The sequence below is a fragment of the Macrobrachium nipponense genome, chromosome 17 (genome assembly GCF_015104395.2).
Source record: "Macrobrachium nipponense isolate FS-2020 chromosome 17, ASM1510439v2, whole genome shotgun sequence".
In the NCBI taxonomy this organism is placed as follows: domain Eukaryota; kingdom Metazoa; phylum Arthropoda; class Malacostraca; order Decapoda; family Palaemonidae; genus Macrobrachium; species Macrobrachium nipponense.
Genome location: NC_087210.1, coordinates 32,928,198 through 32,954,564, shown reverse-complemented (window position 1 = coordinate 32,954,564; position 26,367 = coordinate 32,928,198). Strand labels below are relative to the sequence as shown.

Sequence of the window (26,367 nt, the reverse complement as noted above, 5' to 3'; positions counted from 1 at the left end):
GTTCCTGAACTACTGTCTCTCCTAGTTTGTTCAATATTCTGGGCGCTGTATTGAGCCCGAATGGCATGACTCTGAACAAGTAAGTTTGTTTTCCTAGTTTGAAGCCTAGGTAGGGAGAAAAGTTTCTTGCTATCGGGATGTGATAATAAGCGTCTGTAAGATCGATAGAGGTGGTGACGACCCCACGGGGAAGTAAGGTCTGCACCTACGAGACGGTTAGCATGCGGAACTTGTCGCATTGAATGTATGAGTTGAGACGGGACAAGTCCAGAATCACTCTTCGTTTGTCTGTGTCCTTCTTTGGCACGGTGAACAAACGTCCCTGAAATTTCAGGTGTCTGACTTTCTTTATTGCCTTCTTTTGGAGAAGGTCTTTGGCATAGTCTAGCAGGTCTGTCGTTGGAATTTGGTGAAATCTGACTGGTGGAGGAGGCCCTTTTATCCATCTCCACCCCAGACCTTTTGATACGATACTGTGGGCCCACGGACTGAAGGTCCAATGGTCCCGGAAGAGGTACAATCTCCCGCCTACCTGGAGAGGCTCATAGATTGGATGAGGTCTTACTTCCTCTGCCTTCTCTGGAACCTCTGCCTCTGGAGGGAGCTCTGGAACCAGCTCTGTACCGGTAGGCACCTCTTGCTCTGCTTCCTCTTGCATGTTGGTTATAGCCTCGAAACACCCCTTGTGCTTCAAACGAAGCGTTGAAGGCTGGGGACGTCACAAAAGCAGCCGAACTCGAGGACTGTTGAGTTGGTTGACTCTGCAGCAACACCAATTGTTGTTGTGGTCGTGCTTTAGAGGTTGAAGGATGACCAATCTGGGAGACGGGAACTGCCTGAATCACCGTCAGTGTCTGAGGAGCCTGGAAGGACTGATACTTCCTGGCCCTCTTCCTACCTTTGGGCTGCGGTCTGGAGGTCTCATAGAACTTCCTTTTGGAAGGAAGACCCCAGCGGACACGAAGGTTCTGATTAGCTCTAGCAGCCTCACCATTAGCAGTTGTGATGCCAGATAATCTTTAATAATTCAATCAATCAATCCTTCAGGCCAGCCCTATGAGAGCTATTAATCAGTTTAGTGGTCTGGTTAAACTATGTTAATCTTTAATAAACATGCTCTCTTCCTAGACCTACTGACTCTTCAGCTAACTTCCTAAAATCCATGAAAAGATAGAGCGTTACCTGCACTGGACTTGCAAATCTAATTGGTACATTTAAAGTACTACTACATACCGCCAAAAGTTTGCAGTGTTTGGGTAATTTGAAGGCCACACATTGTGAGCTATATATAAGAGATTTGTTTATATATATGAAAATAAAGGGATTTTGACAAAGGAAAAATCTATTTCTGAGCAAGGGCCCGTGTCGCCCAGTGAAATATCCTTTTAGTTCATATTTCTAAGGTAAATATTGAGATGTCAGAGCATTCTGACTCGCTCACCCTAAATAAAAAGAGGGTGTCGATATGGCTTCTGGGGCGAGTGAAACCACTACCACGGGCCTCTTGTCATTTAGATCTCTCCTTCACAAAATCCCCCTGCTAGAGAGAGCTGATACACAGCCCGCGCCAGTAACTACTACTACCAGCGCTCCCACGCCAACACCAGCGCCTCTAGCGGCTATCCTTGAATGTTAGAGAACCAAGCTTGGGCTAAAGGGTGGGATCAATAAAAAAAAAAGGGGGGGGATTTCACTGGGCGATACGGGCCCTTAGCTCAGAAATAGATTTTTCCTTTGTCAAAATCCCTTTTCTGGGCTCAGCCTATGTCGCTTTGTGAAATAGTACCAGAGAATTGGCCACAAGCTTGGTAAAGATTAAATAGAATAAGGAAATAATAAAAAACAAATTATAAAAATTGAATATAATCTTGTATAAAATTACAAAGTTAGTGAATCTACACTTAAATTAACTTAAAGTAGTTGTATTAGCCTTATGATTAAGAAAGATCATAAAAACAACAATTATGCTAACTTATAATAACTTAATGTATACAATGTTAAATATATACAAATGTGAGAATTCCTAGCAAAAAAATAAGGAAAACATCACGATATAACCTTGGCAACTAAGGCTCAAAAGATTGGGGGTGAACCTGGTGGCAGGGTCGCAGGAAGGTTTTTAGTGAGGTAGGTAGAAAGGAGATCTGGATCTATGGCTAGCTACTTAGATAGTGTCAGGGGAAACTGTGTTTCCCGCTGCTACTGCTGGAAATTTTAAAGATTCTAAGGATTTCAGGTAGTGGCGTCTGAATACTGTCGACGACTTCCAGCCTGTATATTTCTTAAGATCATCAAAATTCATATGCTGGAAATAGTTAATTGAGGTGGCTACTGCTCTAATGTCGTGGACTTAGGGGAACGAATCTGGGTTGGCTTGTTTAATAAAGTACAAGATTTGTTGTCTAATTCCTTTTAAGGAAATAGTGCTACCTTTTTCTCTCATAAATAAGGGACCTGATGATCTAGTAGATGTCCTTGAGAGGTAGGCTCGTAATGTGGTTACTGGACACAGAGAAGGGTCTTGAGGAAGGGAGAGTATCTTCCAAGGGGCCCATCTCATCAAGGGATCTTCATTTTTGGCCAAGAATTTCCTATCTGGGGAGAGGAGAACTTCTCCTGATGGGAGAAATTCTATATGGCCTGGATCTCTAGAGAGAGCCGACAGTTCAGATACTCTGGCTCCTGAAGCCAGACTTAAAAGGAAGAGTGTTTTCCTTAGTAGAGATATGTAATTACATGAATTGTTATCAGTATCTGAGGCCAGTCTGAGAACATCATTTAAGAACCATGAAACTGAGCTACGTCTCTCTGATGGTCTGAGCCTAGCACAAGCTTTGGGAATAGACGAGAAATAAGAATTTGTTAAGTCTATTTTAAAGCCAAATTGAAAAATTTTCTTTAGAGCTGACTTATTAGTAGTAATAGTACTGGCTGCTAAACCTTTTTCAAATAAGGATCTGAAGAATGAGATAGCCAGGTTAGTAGTCATGGTTCTAGATTCTGTTTCCTTCAGGAAATTTGCTAGCTTTTTAACAGCTGTGTCATACTGACGTAAAGTTGATTCTCTTTTATCCGATTCTAAGAAAAGGATATTTTGAGGATCAATATTTGCATCTGTTTTAGCCGCGAACTTCATGAAGTCCATAAAGTTAGGGTTTTGAGAATTCCTGAGGAAGCGAACACAGTCCTCATTTGTACTGGTTGAGATAGCTTGGGATTGGGAATCCGTTGAGGTTGGAGACCCAATTCCAGAAGTAGTGGGAACCAGTTGCTCTTGGGCCAATGTGGGGCTACTAGAGCTCAGGACTTTCAACAGAAGATTCACTGGAGGAAAGATGTATACTTTCTTCCACTGATTCCAATCTATGGCCATGGCGTCCGTGGCATAAGCCAGAGGGTCCAGGTTGGGAGCCACATAGCATGGGAGCTTGTGGTTCGATTGCAATGCGAAAAGATCCACCTGGAGGCCTGGGACCCTTTGGCATATCCACTGGAATGAGCGCCTGTCCAGAGAACATTCCGATTCTAGAGGAACTGAACGAGACAGAGCGTCTGCTATCACGTTCCTTACTCCCGCCAGATGGGGGGAGGATAGATGCCATTTGTGCTTGGCTGCTAGTGAAAATATGGCTATCATGACATGGTTCACATGACTTGATTTGGATCCTCCCCTGTTGATGCAGTGTACTACTACTGCACTGTCCAGTACCAGCTTTATATGAGAGTTCTTGGCTGGTAGAAGCCTCTTCAATGTGAGGAACACTGCCATGGCTTCTAATACATTCATGTGAAGCTGGCGGAACTGAGGGGACCAAGTCCCTTGTACTTTCTTGAATTGGGAGTACCTTCCCCACCCGATTAGGGAAGCGTCCGTGTGGATAACCAACGCCGGGGGGGGGGGGGGGGCGGATTGAAAAGGAACCGACTTGGACAGATTCTTGACCTCCGCCCAGGGGCGGAGTAATTTGCGGAGAATCGGCTGAATGGCTGACAACTTGTCTTGAGACTTGTTGTTTGCTCTCGAGTGCCAGACACGATTTATGTCTTTCAGCTTTGCCTTCAGTAGAACATCTGTCACTGAGGCGAACTGTAGAGAACCTAGGATTCTTTCCTGGTTTCTCCTTGATGTTTGTTTGCATTTGAGGAATTGCCTCGTAGCTTTGGCTATTTCTTTCCTTTTGTCCGACAGAATTGACAGAGTATGGGAGCTTAAGTCCCATTGAATGCCGAGCCATTGAAAGCGGGTGTCCGGCGTTAGCCTGGACTTGGACTTGTTTATTTGGAACCCCAGATGTTCCAGAAATTGTATTACCTTGACTGTAGCATTTTGGCATGCTTCAACAGTTGTTGCCCAAACAAGCCAGTCGTCCAGATAGGTTACTACCATTATCCCTTGAGATCTTAGTTGTTGAACTACTGACTCCGCCACATTTGTGAATACTCTGGGGGCCACGTTCAACCCGAAGGGCATCACTTTGAATGAGAATGCCTGGTTCCCCAGCCTGAAGCCTAGGTACGGGCGGAAGTGTCTTGCTACTGGGATATGATAGTATGCGTCTGTAAGATCGATAGAGGTGGTGACGGCCCCACGGGGAAGTAAGGTCCACACCTGCGAGATAGTCAGCATTTTGAACTTGTCGCAACGAATGAATAAGTTTAGACGGGGCAAGTCTAAGATTATTCTTCGTTTGGTTGAGCCTTTCTTTGGCACGCTGAACAAGCGACCGTGAAACTTTAAATGCTTGACTTTTGATACTACCCCTTTCTGGAGTAGTTCTTCAGCATACTCCATCAGTTCCGTTGTTGGTTGTTGATAGAAGGTCTTGGATGGAGGGGGACCTTTGATCCAGCTCCATCCTAGTCCTTTGGACACAATACTTTGTGCCCAGTTGCTGAACCCCCATCTGTGGCGATAGAGGAACAGTCTCCCTCCTACCTGAGGGTTCTCACTGACTTGGGGCAGTTCGTGACCCACGTCCGCCTCGGAAGTGCTTGCCTCTGATGAGCGTTCTTCCGCCAACTCTTTGGCGAAATGAACCCCTAGCCCTGCTACCCCTTCCAAACTTGTTAAAGGTTTGGAATGCTTGTCCTTCGAAGACCGGATTGAAGGCCGGTGAGACAGCAAACGAGGTAGACGGTTGGCTCTGAGGCGTCAGCAGGAGGATAGGTTGAGCCTGGTTCTTCGAGGTGGAAGGTTGTACCACCTGGGAGACCGGTACTGCCTGAACCATCTGTTGTTGTTGGGAAGCTTGATAGGGAGTAAACTCCTCAGCTTCTTCAACTTATTAACAGAAGTAGAAGAAGTTTCAGGCTTCCTCTTAGCTGATAGGCCCCAACAGACCTTAAGGCTTTGGTTCAGTCTTGTAGCTTCGTGATGAACCTCATTAACCAGAGCTTCTGGAAAGAGGTCAGCACCCCCTAGATTCTGCTAACAGAAAGGATGTCCGCTAGAGGCGCTGGTGTTGGCGTGGGAGCGCTGGTAGTAGTAGTTACTGGCGCGGGCTGTGTATCAGCTCTCTCTAGCAGGGGGATTTTGTGAAGGAGATATCTAAATGACAAGAGGCCCATGGTAGTGGTTTCACTCGCCCCAGAAACCATACCGACACCCTCTTTTTATTTAGGGTGAGCGAGTCAGAATGCTCTGACATCCCATTTTGGTTTTTTCTCTGGTAATGTTAGCAATATTTACCTTAGAAATATGAACTAAAATGATATTTCACTGGGCGACACGGGCTGAGCCCAGAAATGAATTTTTGAAAAAAGGTAGTTGATTATGGAATGAAAATTTTAGAATTTTTATTTTATCAGTTAAGAGTGATGGCTAATGAAAAGTGATGGTTTTGTATGTTTTTATAATGCTCAAGATTACAGAAGCAAACAAGAAATGTATTGTTAGAAATAGATATCTTAATGTGTTTACTGAAAAAAGACCAACCTGATGAATTAAATAATCTTGTCCTTAAGGTTGCTTACTAGTAAGTTCCCGGTGCTGGGATTTGTTACGGAAAACTTACTATGGAGGTGGCACAGTTCAGATGGTTGACTCAAGGAAAATGACTCTCGTACCACGACCTGTTCTCCATGATAGGTAAGAAGAATATTACTTTTAGGTGAGATGCTGTTTTTGTGGATGAGTGACTTGGTGATGTCGAAGTGGTTGCATACTAACCTCACTTAATTTAGCATGTAGTATCAGTGCTGTAGAATTTTTGATAACTGGGATTCATGACAAGTTTGTGGTAATGATTATGGCAGCAATCCATGATAATGACTGGTGAAATATTTAGAAAATATAGTTTGTCTTGGTTATTTCTTACTCAGTAAATTTTGTTTTATACTTTAATTTTTAAAACTTTCCATAAATGTTGGAAAGGTCTTTTAAATTACTATTTAAGTGTCCTTGGCAATCCCAAATATTTAGTTATTCAATGCTTTAACAATTGGTGTTTTTCATTTTTTATTTGATGCATGTTTTAGCTTCAAATAAATTCAGCATAACTGGCTGTTTTTTATGTGTGCTGTCATCATTTTTGTGAGGTACACTATATGTTGAAAATTGTAAATTGCTCCTGTGTTAATGTTCATGTGATGATGTGCAGTAAAGGACTTTTTCTTAAAATTGGTAAATTTCATAAAGCTAGCTCTTCTTGATTGAAAAATATTATACTTTTGGATAATTTTTAGGCATTGGCTTTAGGATTCAGAACATTTTGAGGAAGTATACATACTAGCAAAGATCATAATTGTGCTCATATTTTGCAGTTCATAGTTATGGTAGCTTTCAAGGTAACTTCCCTGAATAAAGGTATCCTGAGGTAAGTTTTTAAAGGAGGGGCAGAAGAAAACAGACTCTTCAGTGATGGAACCAGATAGTATTTGATAATAAGGGCTTATGGGGAGAGGTTCATTGGCATTTTGCTTAGAAATAGAAAATTTGTACTTGTTAGCTTGTTCCAGTTTCATATTGTCGCAAAACCCCTTACTCAAATGATATAAGTCGGTTGCACTTTTTGCATTCTTATAGTGGAACTGAAATAGGTTCCAATATTACTCTTAAACCACCAAAGAATTCATAAAGTTTGGCAGTGTCTTTGAATTTAAACATTTTTGGCACTTAATGACACATCCACTAAGTAATCCGTTAGGTTAAGGTGCCATTGTATTTGTAATTACTACGCACTGCCCCACTTTTTATCAAAAGTCAAAGCATCTCCAGACTTTGCAGATGTACATATACCGTTAAGCACTACAGTGGTCCCCCCAGTATTCGTGGAGGACGCGTACCAGACCCCCCCCCGTGAATAGTTAGAACCCGCGAATGTTTGGAACCCCTATAAAAATGCTAAAAACAGCCTATTTTGTTAGTTAAAACTCAAGAAAAACCCACTGAAAATTTTCATACTTAGTTTTTTTAATAGTTTTATCACATAAAGTGCATTTTATGATGAAATTGATAAAAAATACCAGGAATTTGTGGATATTTCTCAGAAAAATACTGCGAATGTGTGAATTTTCCGTGAATAATGCGGGGAAGCGTTCCTGAGAGAAATCTGCGAATGTGAGAGTCCGCGAATCCAGAGAACGCGAATACGGGCGTCCACTGTACTCCTATAAACTGTACTCATTGGCAGCTATAAGGGTGGATGTATTTTAGTTTGTGATACACCCTTGAAATGATTATTTCTATATATTTTCATCATTCTTACCAGGCTTTATGACTTATCTTTGGTAATTTCACACATAAACCATGTATATTTGTTAAGATGCTTTTCTTGTGTTCCAAGCATGTCACAATTGCTAATTGAGATGCAAGTGTTTTTTTTATTTTTATATATGTGACTTACCCAGTAATTATATAGCTAAGAGTTCCTACTCGACAGCAGCATAAGTTCAAATTTCACGGATAGCACTTCGATGGCTCAGTGTAGGTCTACAGTGCTGTCCCCCTATGGCAGCACTAGGAACGACTTAGCTAATCACGCCATTCTCTTTTCTGCCGCGCTCGATGAAACATCAAGTGCTTACAGCAACTTGTTCTTATTTTCTGGTTATATCACCAGATTTCGGTAGTGTTACAGCCACCAGAATGCATTCATAGCCTTCAAGCAGGATGAGTCATGTCTTTTGTTTATTTTGTTCAGATTAACATCTAGCCGGATACTTGCAGTCTCCAGGAATAATAATGGCCTTATAGATAGTTCTTGAATGGATCGCTACTCAAGTAGTTCAGATACTTTTGCATATCTTTTTACTTACCGGACTTAACATAAGTCATCAGTTAAGTATTGCCTTCAGTAACTAATCTTAATGTTACGTCTTAGCAAGACACCGCGCCAGTAACAGTTACCTGAGAACAATGCTTTTACCCTCGTATTGTTCACCGGACATAGACTAGTATCTTCATACCAGCATTAGGCTACATGTAAGTCGCCCGTTAATGATTACCTTTAAAGTAATTCTTGAACATTGCTGGAATGTTGCCTCATTCCATTTGGTGTATTGATTTTGGGATTTTGTTTACCAATCATAGACTAGTCGCAAACCACTGGGAAAAATAATTACCTTAAAGGTAATTTGTGAATGTCAGAACCCCTTTTTAAGGCCAAGTGTTGTCAATTAGGCCAACATTTTTTATTTTGTTTACCGTGCCGATACTCATCACTTTCCTTTGCAGAAACAAAGGTGGAATTGAGAATGTATTAAGGAGAGAATGGTGTGGTTTGGCTGTGGGAGGTCATAGGCGGATTGTCCCGTCAATCGAGTATTAATTAACTACCAGGTTTTGCTTCGGCAGTACTTTGGTAAGTTACAGAGAGAGCTGGGATGGCTTCGGTGTACAGAGGTATTTTCCTGGTGTCATACAGTTGTGAACGTTCACGTTCGGTAACCTAACCTCCAACTCGCGTGTTGGAATGAGCTCAGGCCACTCAAGTCAATTACCAGAGTACAGCCGAGGCCACTGAGAGTGCGTAATCGGTTATTGAATTCGATTACTTTGAATTCTTGATATAATTCTGAGAGTAAATGTATATACAGTGGTCCCCCCGTATTCGTGGGGGATGCGTACCAGACCCCCCTGCGAATAGTTAGAATCTGCGAATGTTTGGAACCCCCCTCTAAAAATGCTCATAAACTATCCTGGACATGCAAACACCAAAGTATCCCTTAAAGACCATCCTTCATCAAATATACATAAAATATCCTATTATGGTTCATATTAATCTTTGAAATATTATTAATACTATTTTAAAGTAAATCTTACATTTTATGTTTATACATAAATACATACTATGTACGTACTGAATGACTTAGTTATGTATGTGAAAATAATTCAGTCCCCCCATAAATATTCGGTCATGCACGTTTTCTTTCATACTGTTACTATTTGAGACATCCATTTTCTTTTTACAAGGGAACAATGGAATGTGAAATCACAAATACCAAATGTCTACTTAAAGTATTATCCTACATCAAATATATCATTGAATTGGTATTATTAATATCATTTTAAAGTAATCTTAAACATTTTACCATTAGAAATATATAAACAGCCAATAGCAGAGAGAGAGAGAGAGAGAGAATGTTATTATTACCGTTTAATCTCATTAAACGTAATATTATTTGTAAACTAGTACTGTATATTATTATTTTACCATAAAATGTAGTAATGTCCTTAAAGATATACTTATACCTACACTTCCAGCCCAAACAGAGGGCAAGAGTTACCACTAGCGCATGGTAGTATCTCGTGTGGAGGGAGAGAGAGAGAGAGAGAGAGAGAGAGAGAGAGAGAGAGAGAGAGAGAGAGAGAGGGTTGTCCTTATTTAAAAGAGTGAAATGGATAGATTATTGTACTTCTTTAAAATACTATCACATGTGAATTTTGAGATTAGTTATATTATTATTATTATTATTATTATTATTATTATTATTATTATTATTATTATTATTATTATTATTATGCGAAAATATTAATAAACATTCCCACATGTACCATAGAAATTATCTCATATATGTCAGCAAAAGAGAAAGAGAGAGAGAATCTCAATGATCCGTAGATGGCAACACTGGATTTGACAGTTGGAACCCAGCCAACCAAGCTGGCTACGTAACAGTAACAAGACACGGGGTTACATAATTCTTTTTATTTATAAACTAAAATCTTGCTAATTCACTTTAGTATTTTCTTTAATGAATTTATTATTGCTGTTTACATAATATTGATATTTGAAAATTTAGTAAATCATCATCCAAAAAAACATACATCGCTTTAAGAGAGAGAGAGACAGAGAGAGAGATTATCGTAGTATTTGTAAATACTTTCACATATGATTTTTGTAATTACAGTTATTTATTATTATTATTATTATTATTATTATTTGAAAATATTAATAAACATATTACGCATATATGTACCATAAAAATCTCTCATCTCAGTAAGAGAGAGAGAGAGAGAGAGAGAGAGGAGAGAGAGAGACGAGAGAGAGAGAGAGAGAGAGAGAGAGAGAGAGAGGGGTGGAAATTTCATGCCCACTTGATGGCAGCAACAAATCAGCTCCTTCCCCCTCCGGTCACTTAACTTGATACGTATATCTGAGTTTTTTTTAGAAAGAATCTGACTGGGATTTCCTTCATTCCTCCATAATTTTTTATATTTATAAGCTAAAATCTTACTAATTCACTATGGTATTTTCTTTAATGAATTTATAGTATTGCTGTATAAATTAATATTAACCCTCTTACGCCGAAGCCCTAAAAATCAAAACCTCTCCTGTATGCCGGCGCCGGTTTGGAGTGAGCGCGGAAGCGGAAAAAATAATTTTTTCAAAAAATCACAGCGCGCTTAGTTTTGAAGATTAAGAATTCATTTTTTGGCTCATTTTTTTGTCATTGCCTGAAGTTTAGTATGCAACCATCAGAAATGAAAAAAATATCATTATTATATATAAATAATGCAATATATGATAGCGCAAAAAAAAAAATTCATAGATAATTGTATTCAAATCACGCTGTGAAAAAAACGGTCAAATCTAACGAGTTACTTTCTGGGCTCAGCTCGTGTCGCTGCGCGAAATATCCTTTAATCTATTATTTCTAGGGTAAATGTACTAACACATACCAGAGAATAAATAAAATAAAGAAAAAGGTCAGTACAACTGACTCGCTCACCCTCCAAGAGGGTGTCGGTATGAACACTAGGCGAGTGAGACCACTACCACGAGCCAAAAAACCAATAGAAATCTCCCACAACAAAAAACCCTCCATGAGGAGAGCGACCCACAGAGTGAGCGCTCGTACTACTACTACTCCATCCCATGCTGCCGACTGCTGCGCCTCTGGTGGCCATCCTTTTCAGTTAGCACCTCACGAGCAGACGTGATATTTTTCTCTCTGTGTTTTTTTGTGCCCTTTCGTTGGATTTATCTATGATGGAGCGTGCAGCTATTGCAGCAGCTAAGTTAAGTACTCAGTATTTATGGTTAGTTAGTTTTTTCCGGCCCTCGGTCAGTATTTGCCGTTTTTTAGGTATAAATACGAACTCGGGGTCGGAAGCATGGCAGCATGGTTCTGCCGCGTGGTGGGTTCGTTCTCGGTCTCCCATACCTAGAACATCCCATTCTCTATGTACGCTCTATATTTATTATCCGTTTTACTTAGGGTACTGTCTACTCAGGTTTGTCATGCATGCATGTCTTTTACCTTATGTAGGCTTCTTCTTTCCAGACCCTAGTCCCGGCTCTTAGTATCGGCCTCTGACTAGCTTTGAGTGGTAGACTTTCCTTCGGGTTAGTCGTACACTCCTGGATTTTTTCTCCTACTTTTTATTGTTTTCTTTTTCTTTTATTTTATTTTATTACCATGTATTTTGTTATGGTTAGGTTAGTTAGGCGTCTGGCTTAGCCTAGGTCCTGGCTCCTTGAGCCTATGCTACCGCTCTTCAGTTCGGTTGCTTCCCTATAGCATCTCTCTGATCAGTCGGTTTTGGCCCAGTGGGTCTCTATGCTACCGCTTTTCAGTTCAGTTGCTTCCCGATAGCATCTCTCTGATCAGTTGGTTGGTCCTAGGTTTAGTTGTCTTATTTTAGCCTTACCGTCTCGTGGTCACTACGCGATCACGAGACAGCCAGACGCCTGCCCAGTCCCCTTCCCCCCTCCTCCCGCTCTTCCATAGAGTCGGGGGAGGGTGGGGCGGTCTGCCCACGCTCGCTCCACATACCCGAGCATGCTTCCCTCTCTCTCCCAGGCGGAGGGGCCAGGGAGACGGGACAGACCCAGACTGGACGCGACCTCTCCGGCTTCTCGGTCCGGCCCGGTGGTGATGTGATGGGGGGTACTGGCCTTTCCCCCCATCCGTTGCTTCCTTGTCGCTCCGGTTCGCTCGAGCCTGTATTTCTCCTCGCTCTTCCCGACCTTGCTAGGTCTCCTTTCCTGATCGGAGTCCTGGCATCCAGCGGAAGTTGTTAGTCCACCCAGTAGGGTGGACCGGAACATACAGTGGGTCCCTGCTAACCTTACCGTATTGCTGAGTTACTACACTCCGCTACGCACTGGACTTGCTCCGGTTCGTTTGAGTTTTAGGTTTAAGCGTTATTAGATTAACTATAAGTTTATCTTAAGTACCTTAAACCTTTTCCCCCCCTCCCTTACATGTTTTTTTTACCGGATATCTCCGGGATTATAGCCTATTCAGGCGGGGCAGGGGGGGGTTATGCCCAAATTTTTTCCCGAGCTCCGGCATGCAACGGAGTTCTTCTGTCCTTTAGCCTGTAAGTGTTATTCTTTAAGATACTCATGTGTCTTCCCACTTACAGGCCACCAACTGTGAGCATCCGGGATGCGCCGCCACACTTCAGGACCCATGTGGACACGAAGTTTGCCGGTCCCATGCTCCATGCGCGACTCTGCACGGGGACATCCAGGTCTGGTACCATGAGACGTGTACCATATGTTTACGATCTGGTGAGCCAGCTTTTAGAAGGGGTGAGTATTCCATCTCCGGTAGCTGCTCCGCTTCTGTTTTAGTGCTTAAGTTTTCATCATCCACTTTAACTTAAGGCATCTAAGTTTAAGTTATATTTAATTTTAGTTTTAAGTGATTCTTAATCTAACCTACGCCCTCTCTTTCCAGGCGCCGGCAGTGAAGGATACCGCACTGGCAACCCTGCGGGCCTGGGTCGGCGGTTTTGGGAAGAACGCCGCCAAGGGTATGCCCATACATCTTGGAGAAGCGGTTGGCGCTGTTAATCTTCCCGGAGGCAAGGCGACAGGATACGTCGACCCAGTAGAGGCGGCCCCTACTATCGCCTTCATCCAACAACAGCTGGCTGCCTCATTAACTGATCAAGACCAGGATATCTCCACGGACGTCGCGACTTTAGATATTAATGTAGAACCTATGGTAGGTGTAGACGACCTGTTGGTCGAGGTAAGTAGGGTGGACACCCAAGGGTCACCCTTGGGTGTGACTGTTTCTTCTACTCCTGCAACCTCTCCATCCTTCCAAGGATTTACAGGTGATGAATTATATACTCCTCCTGACGCTTCGGTTAGACCTAAGGTCAAGGGTCAAGCAGTGAAATCCTTGTCTAAGACGTCGTCGTCGTCTAAGAAGTCGACTTCGGCGTCATCCTCCTCACGTAAGTCTCCGGCTGCGAATCCCGGAGCAGACAGGTCTAAAACTTCTAGCTCCGGCTCTAAGTCCTCGAGGAGTAAATCCTCCAGAGAGAGATCTCGCACCCCGGCAGAGTCACCAGTTCCGCTACCCTTGGTTCCGATTCAGAGCCACCCATCCACCTCCGCAGCAGCTCCGGCCTTGGACTCCAATGCTGGCCTGTTGCAACAGGTGGGCGACCTGGTTGGGTCCCTAAAGAGTAGCATGGAGCAAAATGATCTCTCGTCTGTCGGATAGGATTACTTCCCAAGACTCCGTTATAGCCGGACTGAGAGAAGCCCCCCTAGCCTCTCCTCCACTTTCCAATACGAGTGGAACTCAGCTTCCTCCGTATGACTCGCTACCTCCGTTCTCGATGAACAATCCATGGAGAGTAGCGTCATACGCCCCCTTCCAAGACGGTCTCATTTCCATACCGGAATTCGGAACTCGAAGGATAGAGGACTTCGAGTTCTTCCCGGAAGACCTCCAGCCTCCGTTCATAGGCTACGCAAGGCTTACAGCTTCAGCCATGGTTCGGGATGATAGGGTACCTAAGGAGACAGTCCTCTATTCACGAGACCAGGCTCAGAGAGAATGGCTCAGATGTTTAGAGGACATGGATTGTTCCAATACCAGGATACAACCTTTCAAGAGTCCCTTTACCATTTTCACAATGGATGAGAGTACCCCGCTCCCGTTCCTGACAAAGATCGCGAGGTCTACCATCCAGCGGCCCAGAAGGGGGAACCCATGCCTCAATTGAAGGAAGCAGATCCCACATCTCCGTTGCTCCCTTCAGCCGGAGAATTGTGGGAGGACTTGCCAAACACCTTCTCAGACTGGCAACTCAAACCGGACTGTGCTATGGAGCAGTTTGGTGAAAAGCTACCCAGGCTCCCAGATAGCCTTATTCAGACTGAATTTGACGCAAAATCGCGACTAGCCAGATCAATTAATTCTATGGCTATGTCCGAGGTAGCAACCATAGCTTATGGATCAGAGCCGCTTTTTAAGCTCATGACAAAGCACTGACTCAAACGGTACAGTCGGATATGTTTGAGTTTGCCACTGCTAGAATGAATTGTAGGAAGCATGTCCTACAAGAGGCAACCATTCGACATGAGCCGAATAGGTTGCTCTCGTCTAACATCTGGGGAGCAGATCTCTTCCCAGAAGCTATGGTGAAGGAAGTCCAGTCAGAGGCTACGAGGCTGAACCTGAGCCTTAAGAACCGTTGGGGCCTTACAGCTAAGAGGAGACAGGACCTAACTCCTAAAGGTAAGGGACAGAAGAAACCTAGGCGTTTCCACCCTTACCAGAAAAAGCAGCCACGCTTTCCTCAGCAAGTTCCAGCGGTGCCCTTAGTGCAAACAGCCCAACCTTCCACCTCTAAGGCTCAATCACAGCCAATTTATGTGATATCCCCTCAGCCTCAGCCCTCCACCTCTTACGCCATCTCTCCAGCTTACAATCAAGCCTTCGAGAGTCAAGCTTCTCAGAAGTATGACCGCTCGGGTAAGGGAGCAAGAGGTAAGCGTTCCTTTCGTGGAGAGGATCGGGAGGCCCCTTTAACAGGGGAAAGCACTTCAGAGGAGGCCGAGGCGGTTACCAGAACCAATGAAGAACTTCAGGTAGGAGGGAGGCTGTTTCACTTTCGCCATCGGTGGAACTTCAGCGAATGGGCTCAGAGCATAGTGTCAAAAGGCCTGGGTTGGAGCTGGTTGACGAACCCACTCCATCCAGACCTTTCCGTCAACTCCTTCCAAAGAATTGACAGGGTACGCAGAGGACCTCCTTCAGAAAGGAGCTATAGCGAGAGTCAAGAGATTAAAATTTCAAGGTCGCTTGTTCAGCGTACCAAAGAAAGGCTCACAAAAAAGAAGGGTAATCTTAGACTTGTCCCGCTTAAACTTAGCCATCCGCTGCGACAAGTTCAAGATGCTCACGATCTCACAGGTGCGGACCTTACTTCCCCGTGGGGCAGTCACCACCTCTATCGATCTTACAGACGCCTACTATCATATCCCTATTGCAAGACACTTCCGTCCGTATCTGGGTTTCAGGATAGGAGACCAGGCATTCTCCTTCAAGGTAGTTCCCTTCGGACTCAACGTGGCACCCAGGGTGTTCACGAAACTAGCGGAAGCAGTAGTGCAACAACTCAGATCACAAGGGATTATGGTAGTAGCGTATCTCGACGATTGGTTGATCTGGGCTTCAACAGCCGAGGAATGCAACAGAGCCACACTGAAAGTGATTCAGTTCCTGGAATATCTAGGCTTCAAGATAAACAGGACCAAGTCAAGACTCACTCCAGAGTCAGTCTTTCAGTGGCTGGGCATTCAATGGAATCTATCCTCCCATACTCTGTCGATTCCATTATCAACCAAAAGGAAAGAAATAGCGAAGTCAGTCAAACAATTTCTAAGTCACAAACTGGCATCAAGGAGAGCTCAGGAGAGGATCCTGGGTTCTCTCCAGTTTGCTTCAGTGACGAACGTCTTAATGAAAGCCAAACTGAAGGACCTAACCAGAATCTGGCGCTCACGAGCAAATGTCAGGTCAGGGACAAAACTATCCTCAGTCCCTCTGATTCTAAAGAATCGTCTTCGGCCGTGGGCGAAAGTCAAGAATTTGTCAGTGTCAGTACCACTTCAGTTCCCTCCACCAGGGATTACCATCCACACAGACGCGTCCTTAAGCGGCTGGGGAGGGTATTCCCAGGTCCAAAAGGTTCAAGGGACTTGGTCACCTCAGTTCAGTCAGTTCCATATAAACGTACTGGAGGCAATGGCAGTGTTCTTGACTCTAAAAAGATTACGCCCACCAAAGTACTCCCACATAAAGCTAGTTCTGGACAGCGCAGTGGTAGTACATTGTATAACAGAGGAGGCTCCAAGTCACGTCATCTAAATCATGTGATGGTAGCCATCTTCTCCCTGGCAGACAAGTTCAGTTGGCATCTCTCCTCCACTCACATAGCGGGAGTGAGAAACGTCATAGCAGACGCGTTATCCCGATCAGTACCCTAGAGTCGGAATGGTCACTGGACAACAGTTCGTTCCAATGGATCTTTCAAAGAGTCCCAGGGCTACAGGTGGATCTCTTCGCATCTCAAGCGAATCACAAACTCCCCTGTTATGTAGCCCCCAACCTGGACCCTCTGGCCTACGCCACGGACCGCCCTGGCTCTAGACTGGAACAACTGGAAGAAGATTTATGTCTTTCCCCAGTGAATCTTCTTATGAAAGTTTTAAACAAACTCAGGACGTTCAAGGGTCAAGTGGGCTCTAGTAGCCCCAGACTGGCCGAAGAGCAATTGGTATCCCCTAATTCTGGAGCTGGGCCTTCGTCCTCTTCGGATACCCAATCCCAGGCTCTCCCAGTCAGTACAAACGAAGACTGTGTTCGCTTCCTCAGGGATTCTCAAAACCCTAACTTTATGGATTTCATGAAGTTTGCGGCAAAAAGGGATGCGAATATTGACCCTCAGAATATTCTCTTCTTGGAATCCGATAAAAGGGATTCAACTTTGAGACAGTATGATGCTGCTGTCAAAAAGTTAGCAATCTTCTTGAGAGAATCTGATATCAGAATCATGACAGTTAATTCAGCTATATCCTTCTTCAGATCCTTATTTGAAAAAGGTTTAGCAGCCTAGCACGATTACGACAAACAAGTCAGCCTTGAAAAAGATATTTCAATTTGGGTTCAACATAGACTTGACGGATTCCTACTTCTCGTCATTCCTAAGGCATGTGCTAGACTAGACCCTTCTGTAAGGACCTACGTCAGTTTCATGGTTCTTAAACGATGTTCTAAAACTGGCTTCAGAAACCGATAATGACACATGCTCGTTTATAATGCTCTTGAGGAAAACCCTGTTTTTATTAAGCTTAGCTTCAGGAGCAAGAATTTCAGAACTGTCGGCTTTATCCAGAGATCCGGATCATATTCAATTCCTTCCCACAGGGGAAGTACTACTTTCTCCGGAACGTAGCTTTTTAGCAAAGAATGAAGATCCTTTGATGAGGTGGGAACCTTGGAAGGTACTACCCCTTCCACAAGATGTATCTCTTTGCCCAGTTACAACCTTACGAGCCTTTCTGTCTAGGACCTCCTCATCTTCATCGGGTCCCCTCTTTAAGAGGGAAAAAGGTGGTACTTTATCCATTAAAGGCATCAGGCAGCAAATCCTGTACTTTATTAAGCAAGCCAATCCTGACTCTTTCCCGAAAGCACATGATGTTAGGGCAGTAGCCACCTCAATTAATTATTTCCAACACATGAACTTCGATGAGTTGAAAAAGTATACCGGATGGAAATCGCCGACAGTGTTCAAACGCCATTACCTTAAGTCCTTGGAAGCTCTGAAATTTTCAGCAGTAGCAGCGGGAAACATAGTTTCCCCTGACTCTAGTTAATTTGTAGTAGAAGATTCAGTCCTCCTTTCTACCTGCTTCACCCAACAGTTCGTCTATTCCTACCGTGTTCATTTACATTCACCTGGTGTCTTAGCTGCTCTTATGATGATATAGTGGGTGCCCCTTAGTTCTTTGCCAGGGACACTCACAGGTGATTATGGATTTTGATCTCATGATGTTACCCCTTATTTTTATGCTAGGGGATACATCTCATTTATAATGGTTACGGGTTTTGTATATTAAGTCATATGCATTCCTTATATATTAACATTTGATTGCTTTAATTGCTATTATATTTTTGATACATGCCTTTACACAGATACTATTTTGTTACATGTAAGCCAATTTACCTCTGTACATATGTAAATTACCTTATGATAAGAAACATGTTTAGAATTAAGGGTAATTTAAGCATATTCTATTTTGTTATCACTGTGTATTTGTATCTTTTTAGCAATTATATTCCTTTTTATATTTACATTATTTTTTATTTGAGACCTATTCTGACTTATTTTATTACTTTTGTTTACAATCTTGTGCTATTTCTCTGGTACGATTTCGCGCAGCGACACGAGCTGAGCCCAGAAAAGGGATTTTGACGTAAGGAAAAATCTATTTCTGGGCGATTGGCTCGTGTCGCCAGCGAAATCCCACCCTACCCATCCCTTCGCCCAAGATTGTCTGCTAACTTCAGGATGGCCACCAGAGGCGCAGCAGTCGGCAGCATGGGATGGAGTAGTAGTAGTACGAGCTGCTCACTCTGTGGGTCGGCTCTCCTCATGGAGGGTTTTTGTTGTGGGAGATTTCTATTGGTTTTTGGCTCGTGGTAGTGGTCTCACTCGCCTAGTGTTCATACCGACACCCTCTTGGAGGGTGAGCGAGTCAGTTGTACTGACCTTTTTCTTTATTTTATTTATTCTCTTGGTCTGTGTTAGTACATTTACCTAGAAATAATAGATTAAAGGATATTTCGCTGGCGACACGAGCCAATCGCCCAGAAATAGATTTTTCCTTACGTCAAAATCCCTTTTTTTTTCGTTGTATTGTAAACTAAATTGCAATTATTTTGATATATAATACATAGTAAAACAATAAAAGCAACACTGGAAAAATATTATCACAAAATGATGTACGAATTCGTAATGCGCGGACGTAAAAAAATGTTATTTTCAAAAATTCACCGTAATTCTAAATATTGTTCTAGAGACTTCCAATTTGTTTCAAAATTAAAACAAATGATTGAATATTACGATAATGTAAGAGTTTTAGATTAGAATTGCAGATTTCGACCATTTCGGACGAGTTAAATTTGACCGAATGTCGAATTTTTATATATATATTTATTTATATGCACATATTTCGGAGATGGAAAAAGCTACAACCTTCAATTATTTTTTATTGTATTTTTCATGAATTTGCGCACATTTTGATATATGAAACTCTATAAAACGGCTAATATGAAAAGGAGCAAATATTAGGATAATGCGATTTATGTATTTCGGAGACTTGCGGCCGCGAATCGGCGGGCGCGGACCGTGAAGTAAAATATATTTTTCAAAAATTCACCATAAATCACAATATTGTTCTAGAGACTTCAAATTATTTTCAAAATGAAGAAAAATGACGGAATATTACTAGGCCGTAAGAGTTTTAGCTTACAGTTGCGTTTTTCAACTATTTCGGTAGAGTCAAATTTGACCTAACGTGGTTTTTTTTCTATTTATCGTGATTTATATGCAAATATTTCGAAAAAAATAGAAAAGCTACAACCTTCAATCATTTTTAGTTGTATTCTACATGAAATTGCGCACATTTTCATATATAAAACTTTATGTATCAGCTAATTTTAAATGGTGCAAACATTTCGACAATCGCACAAAAAAAATTGATTTTTTCGGAAGTTACCGCGCGGACATAAGGTAAATGTTTTTTTTTTTTTCATAAATTCACCATAAATCGAAATATTGTGCTAGAGACTTACAAGTCGTTGCAAAATGAAGGTAAATGATTGAATATTACTAGAATATAAGAGTTTTAGCTTACAATTGCGTTTTTCGACCATTTCGGTAGAGTCAAAGTTGACCGAAAGTTGAAATTTTTGCACTTAACGTTATTTGTATATGAAAAATATTTGTCAAAACTGATAAAAGCTACAACCATGGGTTTTTTTTGTTGTATTGTGCATGAAATTGCGCACATTTCCATATATAAAACTTTATGTAACGGCAAATTTAAAAGGGTGCAAACATTAGGACAATTGCACGAAAAAATTTATCGGAAGAGTTATCGCACGAACGTGAGAAAAAAGTTTTTTCATAAATTCACCATAAATCGAAATATTGTGCTAGAGACGTCCAATTAGTTGCAAAATTAAGGCAAATGACTGAATATTACTATAATATAAGAGTTTTAGCTTACAATTGCGTGTCTTGACCATTTCAGTAGAGTCAAAGTTGACCGAAGGTTGAAATTTTTGCACTTATCGTTATTTATATGAAAATATTTCAAAACTGATAAAAGCTACAATCATGAGTATTTTTTTGTTGTATTTTACATGAAATTGCGCACATTTTCATATATAATACTTCATGTAAAGGATAATTTAAAATGGTGCAAAAATTATGTCAAAGTGACGAAATAATTTTTGAGATGTGTCACTGATACTTTTTAGTGCGATAAGAAAGAAATTCGCGCTTGCGCGCTGCATAGCGATTGTAAACAAAAACAAACCGCCTTGATCCGTGAACTCCCAGCATCCCCCAAGGCGCGTGATTCAAAAAGTTTTTGGCTGGTAGGCCTATAAGTATTTTTCCGCGAATTTTTAAAAAAACTTTTTTGAGCCGACGTATGATACTTCCAATCGGCATACGGGAGACACTTTGACTCGACGTTTAATACGTCCAATCGGCGTAAGAGAGTTAATATTTGAAAATAGTAAATCATTTATTTATCATACAAAAAAACACATCTTTGTAGTGGAGAGAGAGAGAATTATTATTTTTATTATGTGATATTTAAACTTATTAAACTTACTAATACAGTATTAATCAAAATTAATATTTGAAAATTAGTAAATCATTTTTGTATCATAAAAATGTATTTAGTCATGAAAATAAACATCAAAATACACTAATTAGTGATTATTTTCGTCGGAAAATTCCGCGAATGGGCAAGTCCGTCCGTGAATAATTTCTAGATAGGTTCCAAAGAAAAATCCGCGAATGTGTGAGTCCGCGAATCCGGAGAACACGAATACGGGGGGAACACTGTACAGGTAGTCGTCGACTTATGACGGCATTAGTTTCTGACAGAGCTGTCGTAAGTTGATCTCGTCGTAAGTCGATGAACCACATAACCTATGTACATGTATTCTGTACCTACAAACCACATAGCCTATGTACATGTATTCTGTACCTACAAACCACATAGCCTATGTACATGTATTCTGTACCTATTGTATATTATCCATCATATATTATATCCTAAGTATGTACTGTATACTGTCTTTCTTTTAGCGTATTGAATAAATTGAATCATGTTTGAGCTGTCTTTTTATCCTTTTTACCATATTCACACATGCATGGACATGTACGTATTTTTTTGTTTGCATTATCATAGACAACTTTCTAGCCTACATATACATTTTATATTATCCCAAAAATGTGCATGTATAGCACCTATTATTATGTTTAGCATATGAAATCTTATCATGCTTGAACTCCTTGATTAATACTTACTTTTATTACTGTATTTAACATTTTTATTGTAGGTATTCAAACCATCTGTCTGGTCTGTTTACATTTTCTTATCCGCCATTTGCATTGACAATCGGCTGCACGTATTATTTACTTTTATTTATAGGTTTGAATTAAATACATAATTTGTGTTTACATTTGATTTATTTGCAAAACATAGAAATACAAAATGAATTACAAAAATACAAATCTTTTACCATTTTCGAACAAAATTTTACATCTGAAAACATAAAACAAAACATCGTCTGCTGTTTTCTCTAGCGACCATTTGTGCTGTTGCCAACACGTCTATGTACTACATATACACAAAGTTTCATTTTACAGTAAATTATTTTTTCTTTATAAATTTTAGGCAAACTATAGTAATGCATACATAGAATTGATTTACAGTACAGCAAAAACATGAACATAAAAAAAAAAAAAAAATTACGAAACATTTGAAATTTGAAAAAAAAAAAAACAAAAAAAAAAAATTATTGTCTGCTGGTGGAGGGCTGGGGATCGTTGGGGTCATCCGTGGTAGTACTGGTAGTGGGAACAAGGGTAGACGATGTTGTTTCCATAAACATGCTTAGTTTTGTTTGAATGGTCCATTTTTTTTCTTCATAAATTTCCCGGTATGGGCGAAAAGCATCAAGAACCATGCGTACAATTCTTGAAAATCTTTCAAGATTTGGATCCATTCCTTCAAAATGAGCTAGAAGTTTATTTAACTGTGATAAACCTTCTGCTAAGCCTTTGGTCGTGAACATTCTTTGTGGCTTGTCCTCCTCATCAGCCTTTTCTGCTGCTGCTTCTCTCCTTTCTTCTTCTGCCACTTTTTCCTCTTCTAAAGCAATCAGATCTTCAGTTGTTAGCTCTTCTGACTCTTTGTCAAGCAATTCCTTGATTTCTTCCATTTCACATTCTAACAATAGATCTTTGGGGAATTTCACAATTTTTTCACGAATCATTTCTAGTTCATTCTCATTATCAAACCCATCAAAAATATTCACATAGCGTTTAGCGCAATTCTTCCAAACACCGTTCATACATTTCTTTGTCACAGCTTCCCATGTCACAGAAATGTTTTTGATGCTTTTAAGAATAATTGTTATTTTTCCAAAAATCACAAAGATAAGTGAGGATCATCATCTGTAGCAGATACAGTTTGGGAAAAGGTGGTTTTTAGATAATTTGCCTTAAAGGTAGCTATAGCTCCTTGGTCCATAGGTTGGATGAGGGGAGTTGTATTGGTCGGTAAAAATACCACTTTAACGTTGGGATGGAGATTGGCCAGATGAGGTGGATGCCCGGGTGCGTTATCCAAAAGTAATAACGCCTTGAATGGAATAGTGTTTTTGAAACAATATTCACGAACCTGGGGAATAAAGCAGTTTAAGAAGCAGTCTTCGAAAAGTGCTTGAGTCATCCATGCCTTTTTGTTGGACCGATAGTAGACTGGTAGCGCTTGCCTATTCACATTTTTAAAAGCTCGCGGGTTTTCGGAATGATATATAAAAAATGGCTTCAGCTTAAACCCGGCGATGTTACCGCCAAGCAACAAAGTCAGCCTATCTTTATTAGATGCTTAAATCCAGGCATTCGTTTCCAAAATAATCCACTCTCATCAACATTAAAAATTTGCTGCACTTGCTGCTTCCCCAGTGATTCGGACATTATGCAATTGAAATCTGTTCTTAAACCGTTTGAACCAACCTGTACTTGCTGAAAATTCTTGATTATAATCTACTCCAGCACGCTCCTTCAACGTCTTAAAAATACTTAAAGCTTTCGTTTGCAGTATGTAAAGGCTTAATGGGACACGTTTTTGGAGTTGGCTTTCAATCCACACATTTAATAGTTTTTCCATTTCGTGTATGGGTCCACTTCGTTGTTTCATTATCACAGTTGATCTCATAGGTGCTGAACCCTTCACTGGATCATGAATACGTTCCTCATCCTTCAAAATTGTCGACACAGTAGAATGCGGTAGGTGAAGATCACGTGCTATTACACTCACTTTCTTCCCCCCTTCAGACTGCTTTATCACTTTCATTTTCATGTCTAGATTAATAGCTTTTCTTGCTTTCTTAGCAGGCTTGGAGATTGAGCAAGATTTTCGTTTTGAAGACATCTTTGATTGGGGTTTGGAGCAAACAATGTACAGTATGACTGCAACAACACAAACACACTGAACACTGCTGAAAGCTGAGAATCTCTCGGAGATGAGCGCGCTGCCGGTAGCGGGAAAAACTATTGTACGCACGCTCAACTTATTTTAGCCAAATATAAAATTAAATATTATATATTATTATATTGTCGTAAAGTCGGACTGTCGTAAGTTGCATACATCGTAAGTCGACGACCACCTGTTCTTTTACATTAATTTTTAATAAATATCTGAATATATGAAATTCTGTTTCATATATTTGTAAATACTTATTTATTTGTTCTTCCTTGATCACTAATTAGAGAGGAATTTATTTTGTTACATCATATAAATGTACACACACATTTACTCAATTTGAAAGAAATAAGAATGCCTGCATTTCCTTAGATGCCAGAAATTCATATAAAGTAGTTAATAATCGATTACTGATTGCTTATTTTCTTACAGTAATAAGTAACCGAGATCACCAGAGATGCCGGCATACCACCTCTAGTCTGTCCAAGCGTCATTTTGCTTTATTTAATACAAAGACTGAGTATAGGAAACGCTAATGTTATTCATACATTTTTAGCATTCCTTCTTGCCTAGTTACCAGAATTTCATTTACAGTAATCGATTACGGATCGATTATTTGCATAAAGTAATAAGTAACTGAGATTTCCAGAGACTATGGCATCTTGCCTTTAGGCTGTCTAGGAGCAAGAGCCCAAGCTGACATAAGTTTTCGGGCGTCAGTGACTTCCGAGCGCCCAGCGTTTCGGGCGCCAGTGACTGCTGAGGGCCCAGTGTTTGGGTTGATAATGGCTGCCCAATGTTTTGGGCACCTATGCATGCGGCCTGCCTAACACCTAGTGTTCGCCTCTCGCCTTCCGACTCTCGCCTTGCGCCTCCCAAAGCTGATGCCATTTCTCTCCTACTAACCCTTTTATATCAGTCATATGCTCCCGCTCCTGGCTCTATCGCTTCCTTCCCATGCCTTTGCCAGCATTTTATTTTGATTATCATTAATTGATTCTCCTAGACAAAGTTCACTGTCCCACTCCTCCGCACCGGGGAGAAGACATACCGGAGGTCCAAGGGAGGTCAGGGGTTAGCATACAAGTAGTCGCTCCCTTAGTCGAACCTGTTGTCGGTCCCAGGTATCGACAGACAGCTGCTGGAAAGGCATCTTTTTGGATGTGTCAGAGGAGGTGACTATCTGGCCCCTTGGATCTCCTAAACTTAGAGTCAAGTCACTGTCCTCCTCCTCCTCACAGCCTAGGAGAGGACATACTAGTAGTCGAAGGGAGTCCGAGGGGGTTGCTCCCAGTAGTCGCCCCCTCGGTCAAACCTGTAGCTTTTCCCAGTTATCGGCAGACAGCCATTGAAAAGGCTTCTTGAGTGCTTATGTTTCGACACAACGCTGCTGGAAAGGTGTATCAGTGACAGTCTACAGTTGTAGTCCTATTCAAGTGGTTTGTCACCTAATAGATCAAGTTGATGACGTGATTCTTTGGTCTCTTGACTTCTGAAGAGGTATTCTTCGGTCAATGAAGCCTCACACCCTTGCAGTCCTTCAACTCGCGATTGGAGACCCGACTCTCAGTTGGTTTTTGACTCGAGACTCGGCTGATCTGACTCTCAGTTGATGTTGACTCTCGACTCAACCGATCCAACTATGTCGATTTTCGTCTGAGGGAGTCCAGTGTAGTTTTTATTTCTCCCTCGGTCGAATTGGTCATCAGTATTTATCAAATTAAAGAAAGGTTACTTATTTTACTTAATTAGTACTAATCTTGGACACCCGGTGCTAGCACTTAGATGTTGGGAGCATAGTAAGCGACCTTTTGCTTCTGATAGCTAGTCCTCCTAGACGTTCGCAGCCAGTTGGTCGACTCACACGCCTTCACTTGTGCTTACAGGTACAGATACCAACTTGTAGTTTGTAGAAGAGGAAGTGAATTTGATCTCTGCTCCTGCATTGGTATATGTGAGCCTTCTCAACTCTTTTATCCTAGACACTCATCAGAATACAGTGTTCCCCCATATTCGCAGGGGATGTGTGCCATGCACCCCCGCGAATAGCTCAAACCTGCAAATAGTTAGAAGGCCCTTCTAAAAATGCCTTTATCTGCTTATCTTGAAAGTTCAAATACCAAATGTATAATAAAGTATCATCCTATATCAAATATACCATTGAATTGATATTATTAATATCATTTCAAAGTCATCTTAAACATTTTACCATTAGAAATATATAAACAACCAATAACAGAGAGAGAGAGAGAGATAGAGGAGGGGAAGGAGAGGGGGGGTAGAGAGAGGGAGAGAGAGAGAGGAGGCGAGAGAGAGAGTGAAGAGAGAGAGAGAGAGAGAGAGAGAGAGAGAGAGAATAACTCCTTAC

The 26,367-nt window shown here is 41.4% G+C and overlaps 1 protein-coding gene across 1 annotated transcript in view; it reads left to right on the top strand.

Annotated features, from left to right (window-relative positions):
- Nucleotides 1-26,367, top strand: part of LOC135195874 (molybdenum cofactor sulfurase-like) — a 288,858-nt gene that overhangs the window by 125,793 nt on the left and 136,698 nt on the right. The window contains exon 6 of the mRNA XM_064222384.1: nt 5,965-6,088. Within this exon, the coding sequence (XP_064078454.1) occupies nt 5,965-6,088 (124 nt within the window). The remainder of the gene's footprint in view (nt 1-5,964; nt 6,089-26,367) is intronic.